Genomic DNA, 19,603 nt, shown 5'->3' on the forward strand with positions numbered 1-19,603 from the left:
TTTGGTAGTTCTGTACTCTCCGCTGTCTTTAATTGTACGATTTTTTTATCATTCACCGAGAATATCATTGAGTATGGGAAGTTAAGGAAATAGATATTAAAAATCACATCATCATGGATCATTTTCCCACACTGCTATCAACGACATTCATTTAGGATTTTACCATGCAATTAGGATGTGGATTTTCCATATCTTTTTCGTTAACTCCTTTTACTCTATGCCATTTAAATACTTTTAAAAATTTAATTGTGATTTTCCATATCTCACTGACTTTAGCAAATAAGGCGTAAACCATTATAATTACTTGCTAATATTTTTTCCTCTGAAAAGATGGTAGACATCGAAACCCTAGAGGATAAGGAGTTATAATATTTCAAATGTATTCTTTGTCTTACATGGATTAATAAAATATTTTGGTTTGAAATGTAAACATTTCACGTCACAAATTTTTAAATTTTTGAATGACTAAAATTATATAAATATATATATATATATATATTTATATATATATACGTGTGTGTGTGTGTGTGTGTACATTAAAATAATAAATACGACACGAGATATTATCATATCTTTTGTAGGTCATACGATGCGTAGGTTTAAAGTTATTAAAATATGTTTTGTTGTTATATAGGGATATACAGTTTCATAATTGCATCACGTTTTGGTTATTTATGTTGACTGTCAGGATTAATAATAAGTAATTTATGCATCATAAATAACTTTTAAGATAATTACAAGCACTCATCTATATAAAAAGCAACCCTCTCTTAGAGGCAATTAATTCAACAAGGCATAAACGTAGCAAATCGATTCTGTTTAATGAAGCACACATGAACTATATATTTCACTGTTGTCTTCTATTAATTACGTATATAATTATCCATTACAATTTAAACAGTATATAAAACAATCTCTATTTTTCCAATCCTCCAGTATATTTATAATCTTTAAGATATGCGAGACATAATGAAACTTTCCTTGATTTTATGTTCCGTACTTGCTTTTTGCCAGGGATTGTCCAGCTCAAACCGTAAGTAGATTCTACGATTTATTTAAGATTTTACTGATTTTTATCAAAAGATTACATAATTTAGTTAGTATTAATTCTGGAATAAAGAGACATTCTTTTAATAATAGAATTTAGCCAAGAAACTAAATACCACCCGTTATAAGAAAAGTATTTTTAGCTATTAATATTTATTTTACTTTTGGATGATTTTTTGTAAGAAAAATGCATTCATTTTACAAACATTTATTCTAAAATGGAGATCCATTCTAGTAAAAAAAAAATGATCTAACTAAAAAAATATTCAATTTCGAATATGAAGGTTAATGAATTAGAGTGGAAAGTTGTATGCTGCGGTTTCAATTCTAGCTGATCCCGCCCAAGTCATATATAACAATATATATATATATATATATATATATATATATATATATATTTATATATATATATATATATATATATATATATATATATATATATATATTTAGTTTTGATCTCGGTAATATATATGTTAAGTTTAATCAAATACTCGATAAACAATAGTCTATATAACACTAAATACGTAACCTGCATGAATTAAAACAGCATATTTATATATTTAGATGCAGCTTCCAACGTAATTATATTCTTTTTGCTAATAACTGTTTTTTTTCAGATTTTCCTGATATTTATAAGCAGAAAAATAAATCATTTTACTAACATTATTTCTGGAAAAGAGAGCTGTTCTTCTAATAGAGAAATTATCCAAGAAGATATGGCAAAATAAATAACGCTGTTAATGAGAAATGTATTCAGTTCCGTATATTGTTTTTAGCTATTTATATATATTTTAATTTTTGATGATGTTTTGTAAGCAAAATTTATTCTTTTTGCAAACATTAATTAGTGGAAGCCGATTCTTATTATAATAAAATCATCCAAGAAGAAAAATATTCAATTTTTAAATATAAAGTGCAGTTCTCCCTGCAAAAGCTAATAACATCAATCCAATCAGAGAAACTTAGAATTATAAAGGATTATAGTAAGAATGTGTTAGTAATTATCCAGTCTTAATAAACAGAAGGTAGGTCTCTATGCATTACATTACGAAAAGTTATCATTGATGATTTAGCGACATATATTTTATTAAATGATATTAGTAGAGGATGGAAAGATAAACATGTCACACTAGAAAAGACGACGTGATGTCATTTCTGTTTGAAGAAAACATTTTTTTATTGCAGACTATCTACTAATTGACTAGTGGTGTTCAAATCCCAATAGCTATAGGCGCGTCTATCATGTCTGAAAGTGACACAATGTTCAACGAACAAAATTGAAGATGCGACGCTGTACAACTCATGCTCACTACCGATCAAATTTATGACAACAGAAGCATTGGCAACACCCTCAAAACGCAAATAGTAACGGTTCAACGCTTGATGGCACAGCTCAACGGAATTTTCAGCGACATTTATGGTCTGTGGTATGGTTTCAAGTGAGGGTCACTACATAGTACCGAACAAGTCGGCTGAAAAGTCAATTATAAAGTGTACCTGGACGTGCTAGTGAGTGTGATGATTCATTCATGCAATCAGATGGCCGTTCGCAGACCCTGGATGTTGAAGCAGGACTCGGCGTAGCCTACAAGTCCAGTCCCGACCTGAACTTGGTTGGGCATACATCGAGAACATCACCAATGAATCACCAAAGCCAGCCTGATCGCCGTTATCCGCCAAGTATTTGCTAATCTCCGCCGGCGCTTGGTGAAAAGCAAGCGCCCAGTTCCGGACACTTATCAAGGCGGTGAGTGAGGCTGAAGGCGGATATTTCGATTATATGTCAGCTACATAATAAATCTACCTGAATTGATTTTTTTAAAATAAAAGCTTCCAAAGAAAGCTGTAGTATTGCATTTTTAAGGCGAAAAAAAGTATCGTTTCACCCTGTATCAGATTGAGTTGTTCTTACTTTCCTAAGCTGAGAGCCAATATTGGTATAGAAAAAATGCTAGATTCCTTCGTGGTCGAAAATGATCAAATCTGCATAATTATGAGGAGGCTTCAAAGATGTAAATGATTTAGTTATACGGTCTATTCTTCATCTGGAATATTATTCGCCTAATGTTTCGGCCGATGTTTAGTTTCACCATTAAGGTGTGTATATACGTTTTTGTGCATCCAAACGGAATTATGAGCTCTTTCCTATAAAAAACACAACGTAGATTTTTTCTTTCCTTCAGCAATGATCAGCTTTGAATCTTTACTGTTTCTAAATTATACTAATGTCTATTTTGTGTATCAGGCCCGTTATTACTAAAATTATTCGTTGGGTTACGGAGCCATGAAAACCTTAGTCGAAATTATTCAAGTTATTTAACTTTACTAAAATAAATCCATAGTAGTTTACAATGGGCGTATTAACTATAATATTGTATATAAATACATTATTAGCATTTCGGGAACGCGTAGAAAAACACAGAATATTATTTGAAATTATTTCTACTTCAAATAATAGAAATTCATTGAAGAACAAGCTAGGTAATCATAGGCCTGTCCAGAAGAGAACATCTAATAATATGCCATCTTTTCTATTTTACTATGGCATGTTTTTCACAAGCTTTTGTAAAGAATTCTCACTTATAATTTCTGGCTACAGTATATGCTCTGGATGAAAATTCTCGAAATTTCAATTACTTTTCAGTGAAGGATTGTGTAATCTTATCTCATTTATGTATTTCTACCTTTTCAAATTAGCTTCAACTATTTATGCTGACACATTGAAATTTTAAAGTTGATGAAGAATTAAATATTCTTCTCTTGCCACTCGGTCATAATGGGTATATATATATATATATATATATATATATATATATATATATATATATATATATACTAGCAGTATTACCCGACGTTGTTCGGGGGGGTGATTTAATGCCATCTTAATGCTTATTGTCTGTACATTCAGTATTTTTTTTTTTTTGTAATCCTTAAATTATTTTAGTAAAGTTGGTTATATTGACGTCTTACTGATCAATGTAGCTTCCACATCTGATTTGTCCCCTTAGCAGCTATTCTTCCAGCTCAAAACCAAATACTATGGTAAGGTTTTGGGAGCCAGTATTTCTTTAACTCTATGCGAAAGAAACCACAGGTTCAATATTGACCATCTATTCGTTTTAAGAATTTATGTCGTTGTAGCTGTATAGTTTTACAATTAGTCAACTATGGCAAAAAATTCCTTACCTTATGTTGCCGGGCATAGTACTTATGCTTGGTTGATGAGGTCTATGTTTTTTAGACCAATGTCTTTGAAACTTCTGAATCACATTTTCACTAATATGTGTGTAGACTGTTTTGCAATTTCTTCAGGATCAGTTGTTTGTTCAATGGACGTTCAAAAAACAGAAAAATAATTTACTTTTGTACTGCTAAAATGTTATTCCATAGCCAATACAATTGTTTAGGGTTGATCAGAATGAATCTAATTATGCAGAGTTGGCAACCAAATAAAGACGAAAGAATTATAAGGACCGCAAATGCTTCTGAATATATTTAAGGGCACTCTAGGTTTTGCCAAATTCATATTTTCACTCTATTTCTCTTTCCATAGAGGTTACTGTGTAAATACATGAAATTGTTTTCATTTTGTTACAAAAAAGAATCCAGGTTAGTGAATTCTTTACTGGGTGCTGGCAAAGCTTTAGAAGGAATAAACACGGTTAATAGAGAGGAGAAATTGAGGTGTAAAATTGTTGAAAAATTATAAAACCTCTTTGTAAACAACATTTTTAGCAAGTGTTTTAGGAGAAAACACAAAGAGTTTGGATTGTGAGCCCACACGTGAGGCAGCTACATAGAGCTGACCGTGAGAAAAACATTGCTCCTGTAAATGAATGCCTGCAACGTCAAAGGTTTGGCCCTGGGATTTGTTGATGGACATCGCGAAGCACAGTTTCACAGGGAACTGTGATCGCTTGAAGTAAATGCCCAGGTCTGGATTTGATGGATATAGGGGTATCCTCGAAATTAGCACTGTCTCTCCTTTTCCACAGCCAGTCAATATTTTGGCCTCGATAATATTAGGTGACAGGGATGTTACCACGAGGCGGGTTCCATTACATTGCTTTGGTGGTATGAGGTTACGAATGAGCATTATAGGAGCTCCAACCTTAAGTCGGAGTATGTGGGGTGGCAGGCCAGGTGGTTCTAGGGAGTTTAGCAACTCCACCGTGTAATCAGCCAGATCAGCAGTATCAGGTGTGCGGTCAATGGATTTATAGACACGTTCCTCTCCCGGGATGAGTTCCAAAAGTCTGTAGTTAATCGCATTGACGGAGGCGTTTTTTGGAGCCAGAATCGCTCTCGTGGCGAGCCAATCAAAGTCCCTGTAGTTTTTCTGAATGTTCTCGAAAACTGCCTGGTATAGGTGGGTTGGCGTTTCAACGATGGTTGATATGTGTTCAACATTTGTGTAATCTTCAGTGTCTGTGGGAGTACGTCCTTCACCAAGTTCCAGAAGTGCATTAGAGAAATTAGCAGCATCTGGGTTGCGGCTAAGGTGGACACGCATATTTGTTGTGAGTTTTAAATGGTGAACTTGATCCCACAGTATCGACGATTTCAGGCATGCTTGAACAGCATCAGCGCGTGTCCCTTTTGGGACAACAGGAAGTGTTTGTCGGAAATCTCCACACAGCAGAACTGTTAATCCACCCATGATGTTGTCACAGTTGCGTAAATCTTGAAGGGTCCTGTTCAATGCTTCCAACGCAACTTTGTGCGCCATCGTGCATTCATCCCATACGATGAGTTTGCATCTGCGTAACAAAACAGCTTTATCCGAATTCTTTTCGATGTTGCATGTTGGGAATTCAGTTTGTGTGTAGTTGATGGGCAATTTTAAAGCTGAATGTGCCGTTCTGCCATCAGGGAGTAAAGTTGCAGCAATTCCAGAGGTTGCAACAGCTATAGCGACAGCTCCACTCCGTCGCACATGGGCAAGTATTAATTTGGTGACAAAGGTTTTTCCTGTGCCACCAGGTGCGTCCAAGAAAAATATTCCTCCACGGTTCTGTTGAACATTTTCATTGATCATATGGTAGACGTTCAGTTGTTCAGGCAACAGTTTAGGCTCATTCTCAGCAATGTACGCATTAAGTTCTGTAGGTGAGTAGCATATTTCACGCAGTAAATTTAGGCTCAAACTATTCCCTTCATGGCAGATGGGGGCAGGTAGGCCATATGATGGTAAAGTGGAACCACCAATTTCCAAAAGGAGGTTTTCGAGGCAAATTAGCCCTTCATTGTAAATCACTTGGGAGTAGTCTTGCTCCACCGATGTATTCTCAAGTTGGGCTCTTCTGGAAATGTCTTCGGTCATGAAGTTACGAAATTTCATCCATAGATGTTTTGGATCGCTCAAGTCACACCATACTATCATAATTGCAAAGAGCGACCGTAGAGCATGGGGAGATTTGAATAGACTTCCTTCTGTCATGGCGGCATCCCACTGAGAATCGTTTTCAAGTAGTCCCAACTGGGAGCATGCATCACGGAAGGTTTCACACAGGACGCCATCGACAGTTTTTATGTCATCAAAACTTATAGGGCCACGGACTTCGTGAAGGAGAAGACGAAGATGGAAGCACTCATGTTGACGTGGTGGCACTGTGTAAACTCGCCCGAGACAGGAATCATATTTAACCCTTGGGAAGCCATCGACAGGGTCTCCACACTTCCTGCGAGTCCACTGTTTGTTATTCCAAGTGTAGTAGGAAGGGATCTGTGGATACAAAAGCGTCTTTGCAAACTCATCATGGCCGCATAGTTTGAAGAAGGCAGTAAGCGTAGTTTCTGGTGGATGCTCCACCACCTGATTAGCAGTGCCGGCAGAAAAGTAAACTCTTTGCCCATTTTCAAGGTGAACAGCGAGTTGTATAACTGCAGGATATCTTTGGTGCAAGGGAAATGAGTAAAAATGCCATACACCTTCACCGCAACACAGGAAACGTCCAATGACATGAGCAGATGGCTCGTCTCGAGAACCGTCGCGCTGAACAGCAAACGCTGCAGCATCGCTTCCCTTGTTGATGTATTTGCAGATATATTTAATGGATTTCACTGAGTGACAGAACTCTACATTGATGTGCGATTGGAAAATTTTCGTCAGCAAGGGACAGTACGGTACTATCCATCGGTTATCAACAGTGCTCCGACCGACTATCATCGTATGGCCGCCATCACCTGGACTCCGTCGCCTGTAAAGTGGGTAACCATCACCTCCTGTTTGTGTAGCATTGACAAATCTCCGTGGGTAGCCGCAAGCGCACACCGATTTCTTTTTACAGCATGATTGAGCTTTCTGGCCAGGACCACAGGGTCCATGAACCATCGTTGCTTTGACAATTTCGTAAAGCTGTGGGTCTAATCCAGGATCGGGAATCTCGGCTGAGATAATTTTGTCAATATCAGTGGATTGAATCCGTTCACACAGCCAGATTAAGATATGGGCATGCGGAAGGCCTCTTTTTTGCCACTCTACAGTGAATATGTGGCACCTTACTCGGCCGTAGACTTCACCCTTGACTATAAGATCCATGAGTTTGCACAATTTAAGCCGGAAAACACGGGCAATGAGATCAGGTCGGTCGTAGTGTTCTTGACCCAGAAACAGTTCATCTCGTATTTCTTCCCATGATGGATTGCAGGTGAAGGTAATAAACAAATCCGGTCGGCCATAATAGCGGACGTACGTCATTGCGTCTTGTGTGCGGGCATGCATATAACGCGGGCCACCGATGTATGTGGACGGAAGAATTGTCAGTTTTCCAACAGTGTTAGGGTCAGTTTCATTTCTCATGCCATCGTGCAGATGTATGTATGAAGACGACCGAAGCTGTTTTTGGTGAACCCGAATATATAGGAGCCTTTCAGATTCCATTTTTGCTGCCATGTCGACTATGTATTGTTGCAGAAGAGGTCCACTCCGAAGGAGAGTGTTGAAATCGTCGTCGCGAACCATCAGTCTGTATGCGTAATATGCTCTGCATGTAATAGTTTTGGGATTGATGGTCGTTTGTCCCAAGTTTTGTTGACATGGTATGTGAAAATGGTATCCATCGTCACCGTAAGGAAATAGTAGGGGATATTGTAGTGCGTCGTATGATCGATGCATTTCATGTATTTTTAATGTAAGGAGTGAAGGGAGGGGGAAGGGAAAAGGAGGACCAGCTCCCGAGAGGTGGGAAATGGGAGCTGGTTAAAGGTCAGGTATGTAGGGTTGCCCCCACATCTGGTCTTTGCTTGTAGTATCTGCCGGAACAGATGGTATTTATTTGCTCCCCCACCGAGCAAATTAGGCACAAGGCCGATTTTTAATGTGAGGAGTGAAGGGGAAATGGGGACCAACTCCCCGGGGAGTAGGGGAGTTGGATAGTGACAATTGGTATGAAGGGTTGCCCCTACATTGACCAAGGTCCTATATGTGAGGTTGCCCACACATATGGTCTTTGCTTGCAGTATCTGCCGGAACAGATACTACACTTTGATCTTGACCAAAAGGCCAAGATATATATATATATTATAGTTAATGTTTTGCGAGACATAATTTTTTTTTACATAGGCATCACCACATTATCAAGGCCAAGAGGCCACTCAAGGATAAGGGTTAAAGAGTGTACAGTAGAAATTGGACATTATAGTAATCATTAGTAATGAAAATTTGGTAAAGTTGATAACTTATATGGAACGGCTCATCAAGAACTTATTTACGTTATACTTGAAGACAACCATATTGTAGTCAGCCGGAAAGCAGGAAAACGGAAGACAATTCCACAGGCGTGCAGTTCTAAGAAAAAAAGCTTTGTTCATGGAATCTACGTTTAGGTTTAGGCACAGATAAAGAGTGGGGGGAATTATTGATAGTGTTTACAGCTAGACGAGTGTTTCTTGTGAAAGTTTGGCGAGGAGGGACCATAGATTGAAGCTCAGTCGAACACTTTCCATGAAAATAACGATACATCAGAGACAAACTCGCAACATCTCTTCTGTGAGATAAAGGTTGCAAGGAAGAGAAAAGGACATCTCCTACGAGGCTACGAAGTCTATTTTGAACTCTATCAAGGCAGGCCAAGTCCTTTCTAGCAGCTCCTGCCCAGATGTGGCAACAGTATTCCATCCTTGGACGCACCTGGCTCTTATATAGATAGAGAATAGCATCAACAGTGAGATATCTACCGGATCGATAGAAAGATCCCACCATTTTTCCAGCGGCCTTGGCAACATATTTGATGTACGTGTTCCATTTAAGATCAGGAGTAATGGTCAAGCCAAGAAGCTTGTCAAAACTTGAGGCCTCCTGAAGACGAGAGCCATTCATTTCAATTGATGTCAGATGTGGATCAGAATGTTGATGATGTAAAGAGAGAAGCTTGGTTTTAGATGCATTAAAAGTAACCAGCCATTCTTTACCCCATTGTACTACGTGCTCAAGATCAGAGGAGAGAGAATTGGAGAGAACTTGGTCGTTTACTGTCTTAGATGTGCTACCATAAATGGTAGTGTCGTCAGCATAGATGTCTACAAATGATGTAAGGATATGATTTGGAAGATCATTAATGTAGATCAGGAAAAGAGTTGGGCCCAGGATGGACCCCTGAGGGACACCGGCATTAATACTGTGAGCTTCTGATTTTTGCCCCTCAACTACTACTCTTATGAACCTATCAGAAAGAAATGATTTAATAATTGAGAAGACATTTCCAGCAATGCCATAGCTAGAGATCTTATGAAGTAAACCTTTATGCCATACCCTATCAAAGGCCTTAGATATGTCAAGAGCAATTGCCCTAGAAAGGTTGCCTCCGTCGAGAGATTTGCTAATCCTATGAGATATAACTGTAAGCACATCTGCTGTAGATCTAGCAGAACGGAAACCATATTGAGTGTCACTAAGAAGGTTATTTTTGTTGAGATGTTTGATTACTTCTGTATTTAACACAGATTCCAGCAACTTACTCATGACGCACAGGAGACTTATTGCCCTGTACTGAGAGGGTGATAAGCGATCATCTGAATTCTTAAATTTTAATTAGAACATGATTTTGTTGTCCTTTATTTATTTGCTGTAAGAATAACGGCGGGTTTCTCTGTAATTTTACCACAAAAAAACTCCACATATTTAAGTAGTTCTCCTCGCGTTATAAATCCGTGTTCTCGAAGAAAACGTCTAAAATTAATTACTTCAGTGCACGACTAATGGATTTATACAAAACTAGCATGTTTCTCGGCATTGCCCGTCATTGCTTAAGCGTAAAATACGTTTAAATATATTTTGATTTATGCAGATTTCGTATTCATAATTGTATTATATTGGACCCAATATATTGTAATGAATTAATTTTTTTTTTAAGTAAAAATTACTCTTGCGCAAGCACCGAGAATCGAAATCAAAACGTTTAGCTTATGATTTACTTTTTCCTTTGACGGTAATGCCTGGGCTGCGAAAAATGTTTAGCTGCAAGGGGAAAAGTAAAACATGAACCAATAGCTATTACGTTACGCATGCATATTCGTAATACCGTCGTTTGACCTTCACCTGGCAAATTCCATCTTTTTAATTTTCACATTTTTGCACCGATTTTCCCTGGATTAAGCCCAAATGAAAAGTTTCGCATGCGTTCGAATACTCTAAATATTAAATTTTATGTTTGTAATCCAAAAACTTACAAAGGAGTTTGATAGGCGACATTTTTAAACACATATATGTTCGCATACATAGATAGAAAGAAGTCAGCGTTTACTATAATATTTTCACACAAATATTACGCATGTATAAATCATGTAGAATATTTGCATGAATACAATTACAAGTAATAGTAAACTAAAGATGTACATCTCATAAGAAAACCGAAAACAAACTAATAGGAAATTAATTAAAATAAATGTTTAAAAGAATATGCAAATTACATAGATCGTTTGTAGATGAATGCAATTCAACGACCCATATATAACGAAGTTGTCTTTTCTTTTAAATAAATATAAGATAGGGTTTTTTTATATGAATATCAATAGACACACACAAAATATATAGGAGTATAGATATAATAAACATGATCGTACTTTGAATGTAAAAAATATTCACCGTACTTTTCTAGGTGTGTTCATATTATGTCATCATTTCTTGTACATTTCATCCTATTAGACAAACCGATATTGGGTCGCGTTAATGATTTTCTAGCTGGAGATTGGTCAGATGGATAGTATTTTATCAATACAAGTGTAAGGTTCGATGTGATGATCTTTTTTACGTATTTTGATTTTATTTCAACTTGCATGACGTTGTTCACTGTGTTCAGACTATATTTGTTTTACTTTTTTGTTTGATAACATTTTTTAAATATCTTATCTTGTTTAATCATTGACTAGTGTCTTTTATACTAATTGTCTATATGTCTTTATCAGGTTTTGTACAACTATTGTTGTTGAGACATTTCCTGCGCCTCATTCTTATTTCAAAGCTCTACAGTTCAATAAATTCACTATTATTCTACCTATACATTAGCAGTTCAGTCCAGCTTTGCTCGAGCCCTATGTAGTGTTCATAGCTTTACGTGCATATATATATATATATATATATATATATATATATATATATATATATATATATATATATATATACTTCATTTACTCACATAAAATTAATATACGAAGTTTAACGTGTGTCCAGGTAACCTAAATTTAAAATTTTAAGTGGTCCCACCCGAAATTGACGGAGGAGGTTGGTAAACTATTTCAATTTTAACGGAGGAGGTTGGTAAACTATTTCAACTTTAACGGAGGAGGTTTGTAAACTATTTCAACTTTAACGTCTTCGCAGCCAAATTCTCGGACAAAAACTGATTAAAAAGCTTGCGCATGTCTGAATAGCTTTTATGTAAAACTTCAAATGTTTAGACCCAACATTTGCTGAATAGTTTGCACGAGACCTCAAGGGTAAAATCATTTGCTCTTTGACACCTTGGTCACAATATTTTCGGTCAAAAACTGATTAAAAAGCTTGCCCTTTGTCTGAACCCACTGATTAAAAAGCTTTGCCCTTTGTCTGAACCCACTAAAATTCAACATGTTTAGACACGAAATTGACTCAGAGGTCATTGTTTTTATAATTAGACCACAATGTAAACCCCTTAACATTTATTGTTTTGGGCTCGAATCAAGTTAAAAAGTTTGATCAATGTTAAATAAACCTACATCTAAGATTTCACGTGTTTTGACGCAAATTTGGCTGAACAGTTTAGAAGAGTTTTCAAAGGGTAAATTGGTGAATTTTGATCCCTTGGTAGCCAAATTTCTGGCCGAAAACTGATTGGAAATATTTTCCAAACCTAAATACCTCTTATATCAATTCTTGAGTCTGTAGACTGAAAATTGACAGACAAATTTGTTAGGGAAATGTACACATAAAGACAGACACACAGACAATTTCTCCTTTATATATATATATATATATATATATATATATATATATATATATACGTTTGATTTTTTATTACCGTATCTTTCTGTACAGTTACATTATTGTTTCAGCTACCCGCCCGATCTTTTTGGCCATCTTTAGCTTCCTAAGACATTTACAGAAATGTTTTATATATATATATATATATATATATATATATATATATATATATATTGAAACAGTTAGCATAATGGCGTAAAATTAAAGAAAGAAAAGCTCCAGCACATGGATATATATATATATATATATATATATATATATATATATATATATATATATATATATATATATATATATATATATATATATATATGAAAGAAGAAGGCTGGTTATGTGAAAATTACAAACGCAATAATGTTTGAAATTGTCGAACTGGTATTGAAACAATTGTAACTTACAATGAAATACACTTTTTGTTGCTATCAATTCTTTTTTTGAAGTCGTCGTTTTGTTAATACAGTATATGAATGTTTAATTATGAAATATGATAATTTTGTAGCTTACTTTTTAAGTCATCACTATTTGGCTTAAAATTTATTGGTATATGAAAATTTACTGAATTATACGAACCCAGTAACACTCAGTATATTACAAACAAGCTCATATATATATATATATATATATGTATATATATATATGTGAGTTTATATATATATATGCATACATATATAAATATATATATATGTATATATATGTATATAAATATATGTGTATATATATGTATATCTATGTATATATCTATATGTTTATATATATGTATATATAGGTATATACATGTATATATATGTGTATATATATGTATATTTATGTAATATATGTGTATATATGTGTATATATGTATATATATATATCTATATATATTTATATATGTATATATATATATGTATATATACGTATATGGATATATATGTATGTATAGTTATATGTATATATGTGTATAGATATCTATATATGAATATATACATATATGTATGCATATATACGTATATATGTATACATATATATATATATACGTATGTGTATAGATATCTATATATGCATATATATGTATGCATATATACGTATATATGTATATATTTGTATGTGTATATATACGTATGTATATATATGTATAAATATATATAAATATTATAAATACATATATATATGTATATATATATATAGCGATATTGTTTTTATGTGTGTGAAAACTCTCTACCGAGTTGAAATTTCAGATATAAGATATTTCGACCTGTAGCACACTATGATATTTTTTTATTCAACAGAAATCATCTCAAAGGTTTTACAATTAGCAAACAAAACAGTTGAGCTTATTAGAGTAAGTCGAATAAAACATTACCCCTGCTATTTCTTTTGCGCATTCATAGCCCAGTCAGATTATTTTTACCTTTTCATATCCGCCTGTAGGTAGTTCAGACCGTAAAGACACTGGCGATATGAATACATGCTAGAACTGCAACATTACACTTTATATGTTCGGTTAGTTTAATAATTTTTGAAATACTTACTTTATATTGGATAAGAATCAGCAGTTTATTTATCTATAATGATAATTAAGAAAGCTGCATTAAAGTTAAATATGATATTTATGCATAATTTTCTATCAGGCAAGTATGATAATATAAATTTTTCATTGGGTTATTGTTGTGGAGACGCCCACTTTTTAGCATACGTGGGTGAACAAGATATAGATAAGTTATCAAGTCAGCAAGACCGGAGAGCTGTGTTCGAACGCGAGATAGGCAAGACGCATGTGCCGGTTGCTCCATGAAAGGCTTTAACACGCCCTCTGTCGGACAATCTTCCAACTGCAGTACAACTGCACCTTTGTAAATATGTATTATATTTTCGTCTTAATATATTTGTTTTACCTTTACTTTCTGTGTTCGTGTTGTTATTGTTTACAGACACAACAGTGGCGACGGGATTTCGAAAAAAGATTTACGCGTGAGAAAATACACTATCAAACTCAACAGTGGTATTCGGGGAAATACTTACTCGTCAAAAATTGAAAAAAAATTTACTCGGGAATTCAATGTTTAAAACGCAGCAACTACGAAATTGCCGAACGCGATATTCAAGCGCTGGATACTTGCAAAATACCAATATTTTTTGTTGTGACTACTTGAAAAGTAAATTCAAACCCCGGGAAACTTGAAAAAAAAAACAGCAAGCACTTTATTTCAAAGTGCCTACGAAAAAAAAACTAGTTACAGTAACACTTTCTGCAAAGTGCAAAAAAAGTGTTTCGCTAGGATAACGTGAACTTATTAGGTAGACTGTTTTGAAAGAAAACTAATTTTTTTCTCATTGTACTAAGAAGGAATTTTTTTTCTTTCTTGTACATAATTAATAACGTAACAAAAGGAATCGGTTGTTATTATAGAAAATCGGTTGTTATTATAGAAAAGAAGTTGTAAAATTTGAAAAACAAAATGGAAGATCTTATCAAGTTAATAGCGGAAATGCAAATGCGTCAACAAGCAAGAGACGAAGTACAGAGAAGGCGTCTACAAGAAAGAGAAAAATTACAGAAAAAAGAACTACAAGAAAGAGACGAAAGACATAATGGACGGTTCTTAAATGTATAGAGCAAATGCAACGTTGTTAAAAAAGATTGTTGGAAAGATTTACGACTAATTCTGCACAGGAAAGCAATACGACTTTTTCCAACGCAACAATTGTGAATAGCATAGATGTGTTCACGTACCTACCGGAAGAGGATAACACTTTTGAGGCATACTTCAAGAGGTATTTTCGAAACAGATTGCGAAAGCTGGTCAAACGCAAAGAAAGTAAGTTTATTACTTCGAAAGCTTGGCACCAGTAAACATTGAAAATCTGTTGATTTCATATTGCCAAGGAGAACGAATCAGTTAGACTTCGCTGAGACCGTAAAACTTCTTAAGAAGTTATTCGGACCGAACATGTCTCTTTTTCACAAGAGATGGTCGTATATGAACCTTAAGAAAACGGAGGAGCAGGACTACCTGACATATGCGTCAATAGTGAATAAACACTGCGACAATTTTAAATTATCAGAACTTTCGGTGGACGACTTCAAATGTTTAATTTTTGCACAAGGGCTAGTTTCTACAAACAATTCAGAGATCCGAAGACGCGTTCTCTCAAAATTAGAGACAGAAAAAGGTCTGACACTGCAAAAGTTAGCACACGATTGTCAAAGGGCAGTATCACTAAAAAAAGACCCCAGAGATATAGAAGAAGCAGAAGTGTCGTACATAAGGAAGATTAAAAAATCTGGCAGAAACGCAGGGCAAAAAAATGTGAGACTCGTCAAAATCCAAAAGATTACACGAGTTATAAATACTCAAACTCTAATTACAGAAAACGAAATTACGATTCAAGTCAAAGGAACTATAGAAAATCGGGACCAAGTAATAATTGCGGAAGATTTGATGAAAAACATTAAGGAAAGTATTGTCCTTACAAAGATATCAGATGTTTCAATTGCGACAAAGTCGGACATAAGAGTATTTGTTGCAGAACAAGATATAGAATACACCAAATGAGAACAAACGACAAAGAGAAAGACAATTTACGAAAATATGTGTTGGTTAATATTTTTGGCACACAAATAAAATGTCAACTTGATTCTGGAGCAGATTTGTCGGTAATAAACGTTAGCACTTGGAAAAAACTGGATAAACCGACTCTGAAAAAGTCAAGTAAGGGTGCAAGACCGGTGATAGGAGACGAAATCAAATTCGAAGGAGAATTCGTCCTGCCCATTAATTTAAATGGCACGACGAAGAAATTGAAAATCTTCGTAATTAAAGAAAGCGAGAATTTATTGGGAACAGATTGTATTGAAAAATACAACCTTTGGGATAAACCGATGAACGCTTTTTGTAAAAAAATAACCAGCTGCACCACAACATCAGAAAATATTAAGCATGAACTAAAGAACGAATTCCCAGAAATATTTACTATGGGACTGGGAAGATGTAATAAATTTAAAGCTTCGTTCGAGCTAAAAAAGGATGCAACACCAATATTTAAGAAAAAACGGAGCGTGCCGTTCGCCGGATTAGACAAAATAGATAGCGAATTAGACAGACTTGAAAGAACGGGCATTTTATCGAAAATCGAAACTAGCGTTTGGGCAGCGCCTACGGTGTACGTAAAGAAGAAATCAGAACAAATTCGAGTCAGCGGAGACTTTTCAACCGGGTTAAATAATATGCTACAAGATCACCATTACCCTTTACCAAGCCCGGAAGAGATTTTTACCAAACTAAATGGTGGGAAAATGTTTTCAAAAGTAGATTTGTCCGACGCCTATTTGCAAATTCCGATAGAAGAAAAATGCTCAAAGATTTTATGCATACATACAAATGGTTATTCAAGTATAACCGATTACCGTTCGGGGTAAAAGTCGCGCCGGCGATATTCCAGCAAGCAATAGACACTATGCCGAACGGTTTAGATTGTGCTTGTGCATACCTGGATGACATATTCATAAGGAGCGCGTCCATAAGTGAACATATAGAGTATTTAAAACAAGTGTTCACAAGAATAAACGAGTACGGATTCAAGGTGAAAGAACACAAATGTGAGTTTTGTCTAGACGAAATCAAGTATTTAGGACAAATAAGTAAAGATGGTCGGCGCCCTGATCCAGAAAGAGCGATAGCAATTAGAAACTTGCTTCTTTACAGAGCTTCTTAGGCCTCGCGAACTACTATCAAGTATTTATCAAAGGCATGCACAACCTAAGAGCTCCGCTGAACGAATTATTAAAGAAAGAAACACCATGGATATGGACAAAAGCATGTCAAGACTCATTTGAGGAAATTAAAAAGATTTTGACGTCAGATTTATCCTTAACTTATTACGACCCAAAATTACAAATAATTGTTGCGAGTGACGCGAGCTCGTATGGTATAGGAGCATGTATACAGGATATCATGCCAGATGGAACGAAGAAACCTATAGCGCACGCTTTAGGAACCCTAATTCCGTAAGAGAAGGCTTACTCCCAAATAGAAAAGGAAGCATTAAACATTATTTTCGCGGTGACGAAATTCCACATTAATCTGTACGGAAGACATTTTATACTGGAAACAGACCACAAGCCCCTAGTGATTATTTTCGGCTAAAAAAGGGCTTACCAGTATATACGGCAAATCGGTTACTCAGTTGGGGTACGATCTTGCTAAATGATGATTGTCAAATAAAACATCTACGTTCGGAAAAACTAGATCATGCGGATGGATTGTCAAGCCTTATACCGAAAAGAGATGCAACCTTTGAAGAGTCAGTAATTGCAGCTATACGTTCCAATTATGAGGAAAAAAACATGGTGGCGAATATAATGAGAGAATTACCAGTCACGCTTACCGATATAAAAAGGGAGGCTGAAAATGACGACGTCATCAAAGACATAAAGAAAAAATTAAGGGAAAATAACGGAAAAACGCAAAGTATATTTTCCTTATGCAATGAGGTATTATTATATAGTGAAAGAGTGGTTGTACCGAAAACCTTGCAGAAAAAAAATCTTACGTGATTTTCATTCAGGACACCCCGGTATAAATTAGATGAAGACACTTATGAGGAGTTATGTTTACTGGCGTAATATGGATGTGGATATTGCATTAAGAGTAAATAAATGTAAAAGTTGTGCGTTAGCCGCTAAGGCACCACCGATAGTTCATACACCTTGGAAAAAAACTGACCATCCATGGTCACGAATTCATCTAGACTTTGCTGGACCGATCAAGGGGCAATACTACCTAATCATAGTAGATAGTTTTTCCAGATGGCCGGAAGTAAAGCGGGTCAAAAACCCAACGACAGATAACACAATAACTTTTCTGCATGAAATATTTGCACGTTTTGGGGTACCAGACATTGTAGTCACAGACAACGGAACACAATTTACTTCAAGTGTTTTCAAGGATTTTTGTGAATCGTTTAAGGTAAACCATATAATTACACCACCGTTCCATTCGAGATCAAATGGATTAGCGGAAAGTTTCGTATATACGATAAAGCGTGCCCTTAGAAAATCGATAGGATACAGCATTACAACAGTTCCTGCAAATATACAGGATAACTGAGAACCCAAATACACTGTCGAAATTATCGCCAGCAGAATTAATGTTTGCGAGAAAAATAAAATCACCATTTGATCAATTAATACCAAAGCAAGTAGTCGTATATAAAACGACACACACATCACGTAAAAGGGTTAAACCTTGTGATCAGGTATATTTTAAATGTTTTAAAAATAATATGTCATATTGGGAGTCGGATACGGTAGATAAACGTATAGGCGACTTTGTCTACATGATAAAAGGTCCAAAAGGGATACACAAAAACACCAAAATCAATTGAGAAAACGTCATAGGAAGGACAACGAACATGACACACCTGAGGAGCAGGAAGATCCAATTGATATAGTATACGAAACGTTTAATATTGAACTACCACAGACCATGCCCGACCCGAGGAGATCGGGAAGGAAAAGAAAGGATATAGACCCAATGATAATGAACCCAAAAAGGAAAAGCTATTGAAATCTACACGACTTCAAATCTGTGGAGGGGGTGTTGTGGAGACGCCCACTTTTTAGCATACGTGGGTGAACAAGATATAGATAAAGGTATCAAGTCAGCAAGACCGGAGAGCTGTGTTCGAACGCCGGATAGGCAAGACGAATGTGCCGGTTGCTCCATGAAAGACTTTAACACGCCCTCTGCCAGACAATCTTCCAACTGCAGTACAACTGCACCTTTGTAAATATGTATTATATTTGCGTCTTAATATATTTGTTTTACCTTTACTTTCTGCGTTCGTGTTGTTATTGATACAGACACAACAGTTATTGATAACAATGATACCTGTTCGATTATATATTTTTTACTGTAAGTCTAATATAATACTTAAATTATTTATAATATTTTACTAAATTTGGTGTCGCCTAGCTTATGTTTATGTTTTTTTTTCTCAATATTCTAAAGATTTGAACACTTGGTTGTCTATTATATTCCGATCTCTCCAATTTATTTAGTTAAAACTATATACCTGTACCTTTTTATATCATTTTCGTTTCAGTTGTAATAGCAATGT

At 35.3% G+C, this 19,603-nt stretch overlaps 1 protein-coding gene across 3 annotated transcripts in view; it reads left to right on the forward strand.

Moving 5' to 3' along the window:
- Positions 1-771: 771 nt before the first annotated feature.
- Positions 772-19,603, forward strand: part of LOC145276672 (uncharacterized) — a 61,213-nt gene continuing 42,381 nt past the window's right edge. Inside the window, exon 1 of one of the 3 annotated variants that reach the window (XM_080127875.1) lies at positions 772-1,033. In XM_080127875.1, the coding sequence (XP_079984001.1) occupies positions 958-1,033 (76 nt within the window). In that variant the 5' untranslated portion in view covers positions 772-957. The remainder of the gene's footprint in view (positions 1,034-19,603) is intronic. The other 2 variants (XM_080127857.1, XM_080127866.1) reach the window with 2 other exon arrangements.

The sequence above is a fragment of the Euprymna scolopes genome, chromosome 1 (genome assembly GCF_053919585.1).
Source record: "Euprymna scolopes isolate OS-2025 chromosome 1, ASM5391958v1, whole genome shotgun sequence".
Classification (NCBI taxonomy): Eukaryota; Metazoa; Mollusca; class Cephalopoda; order Sepiida; family Sepiolidae; genus Euprymna; species Euprymna scolopes.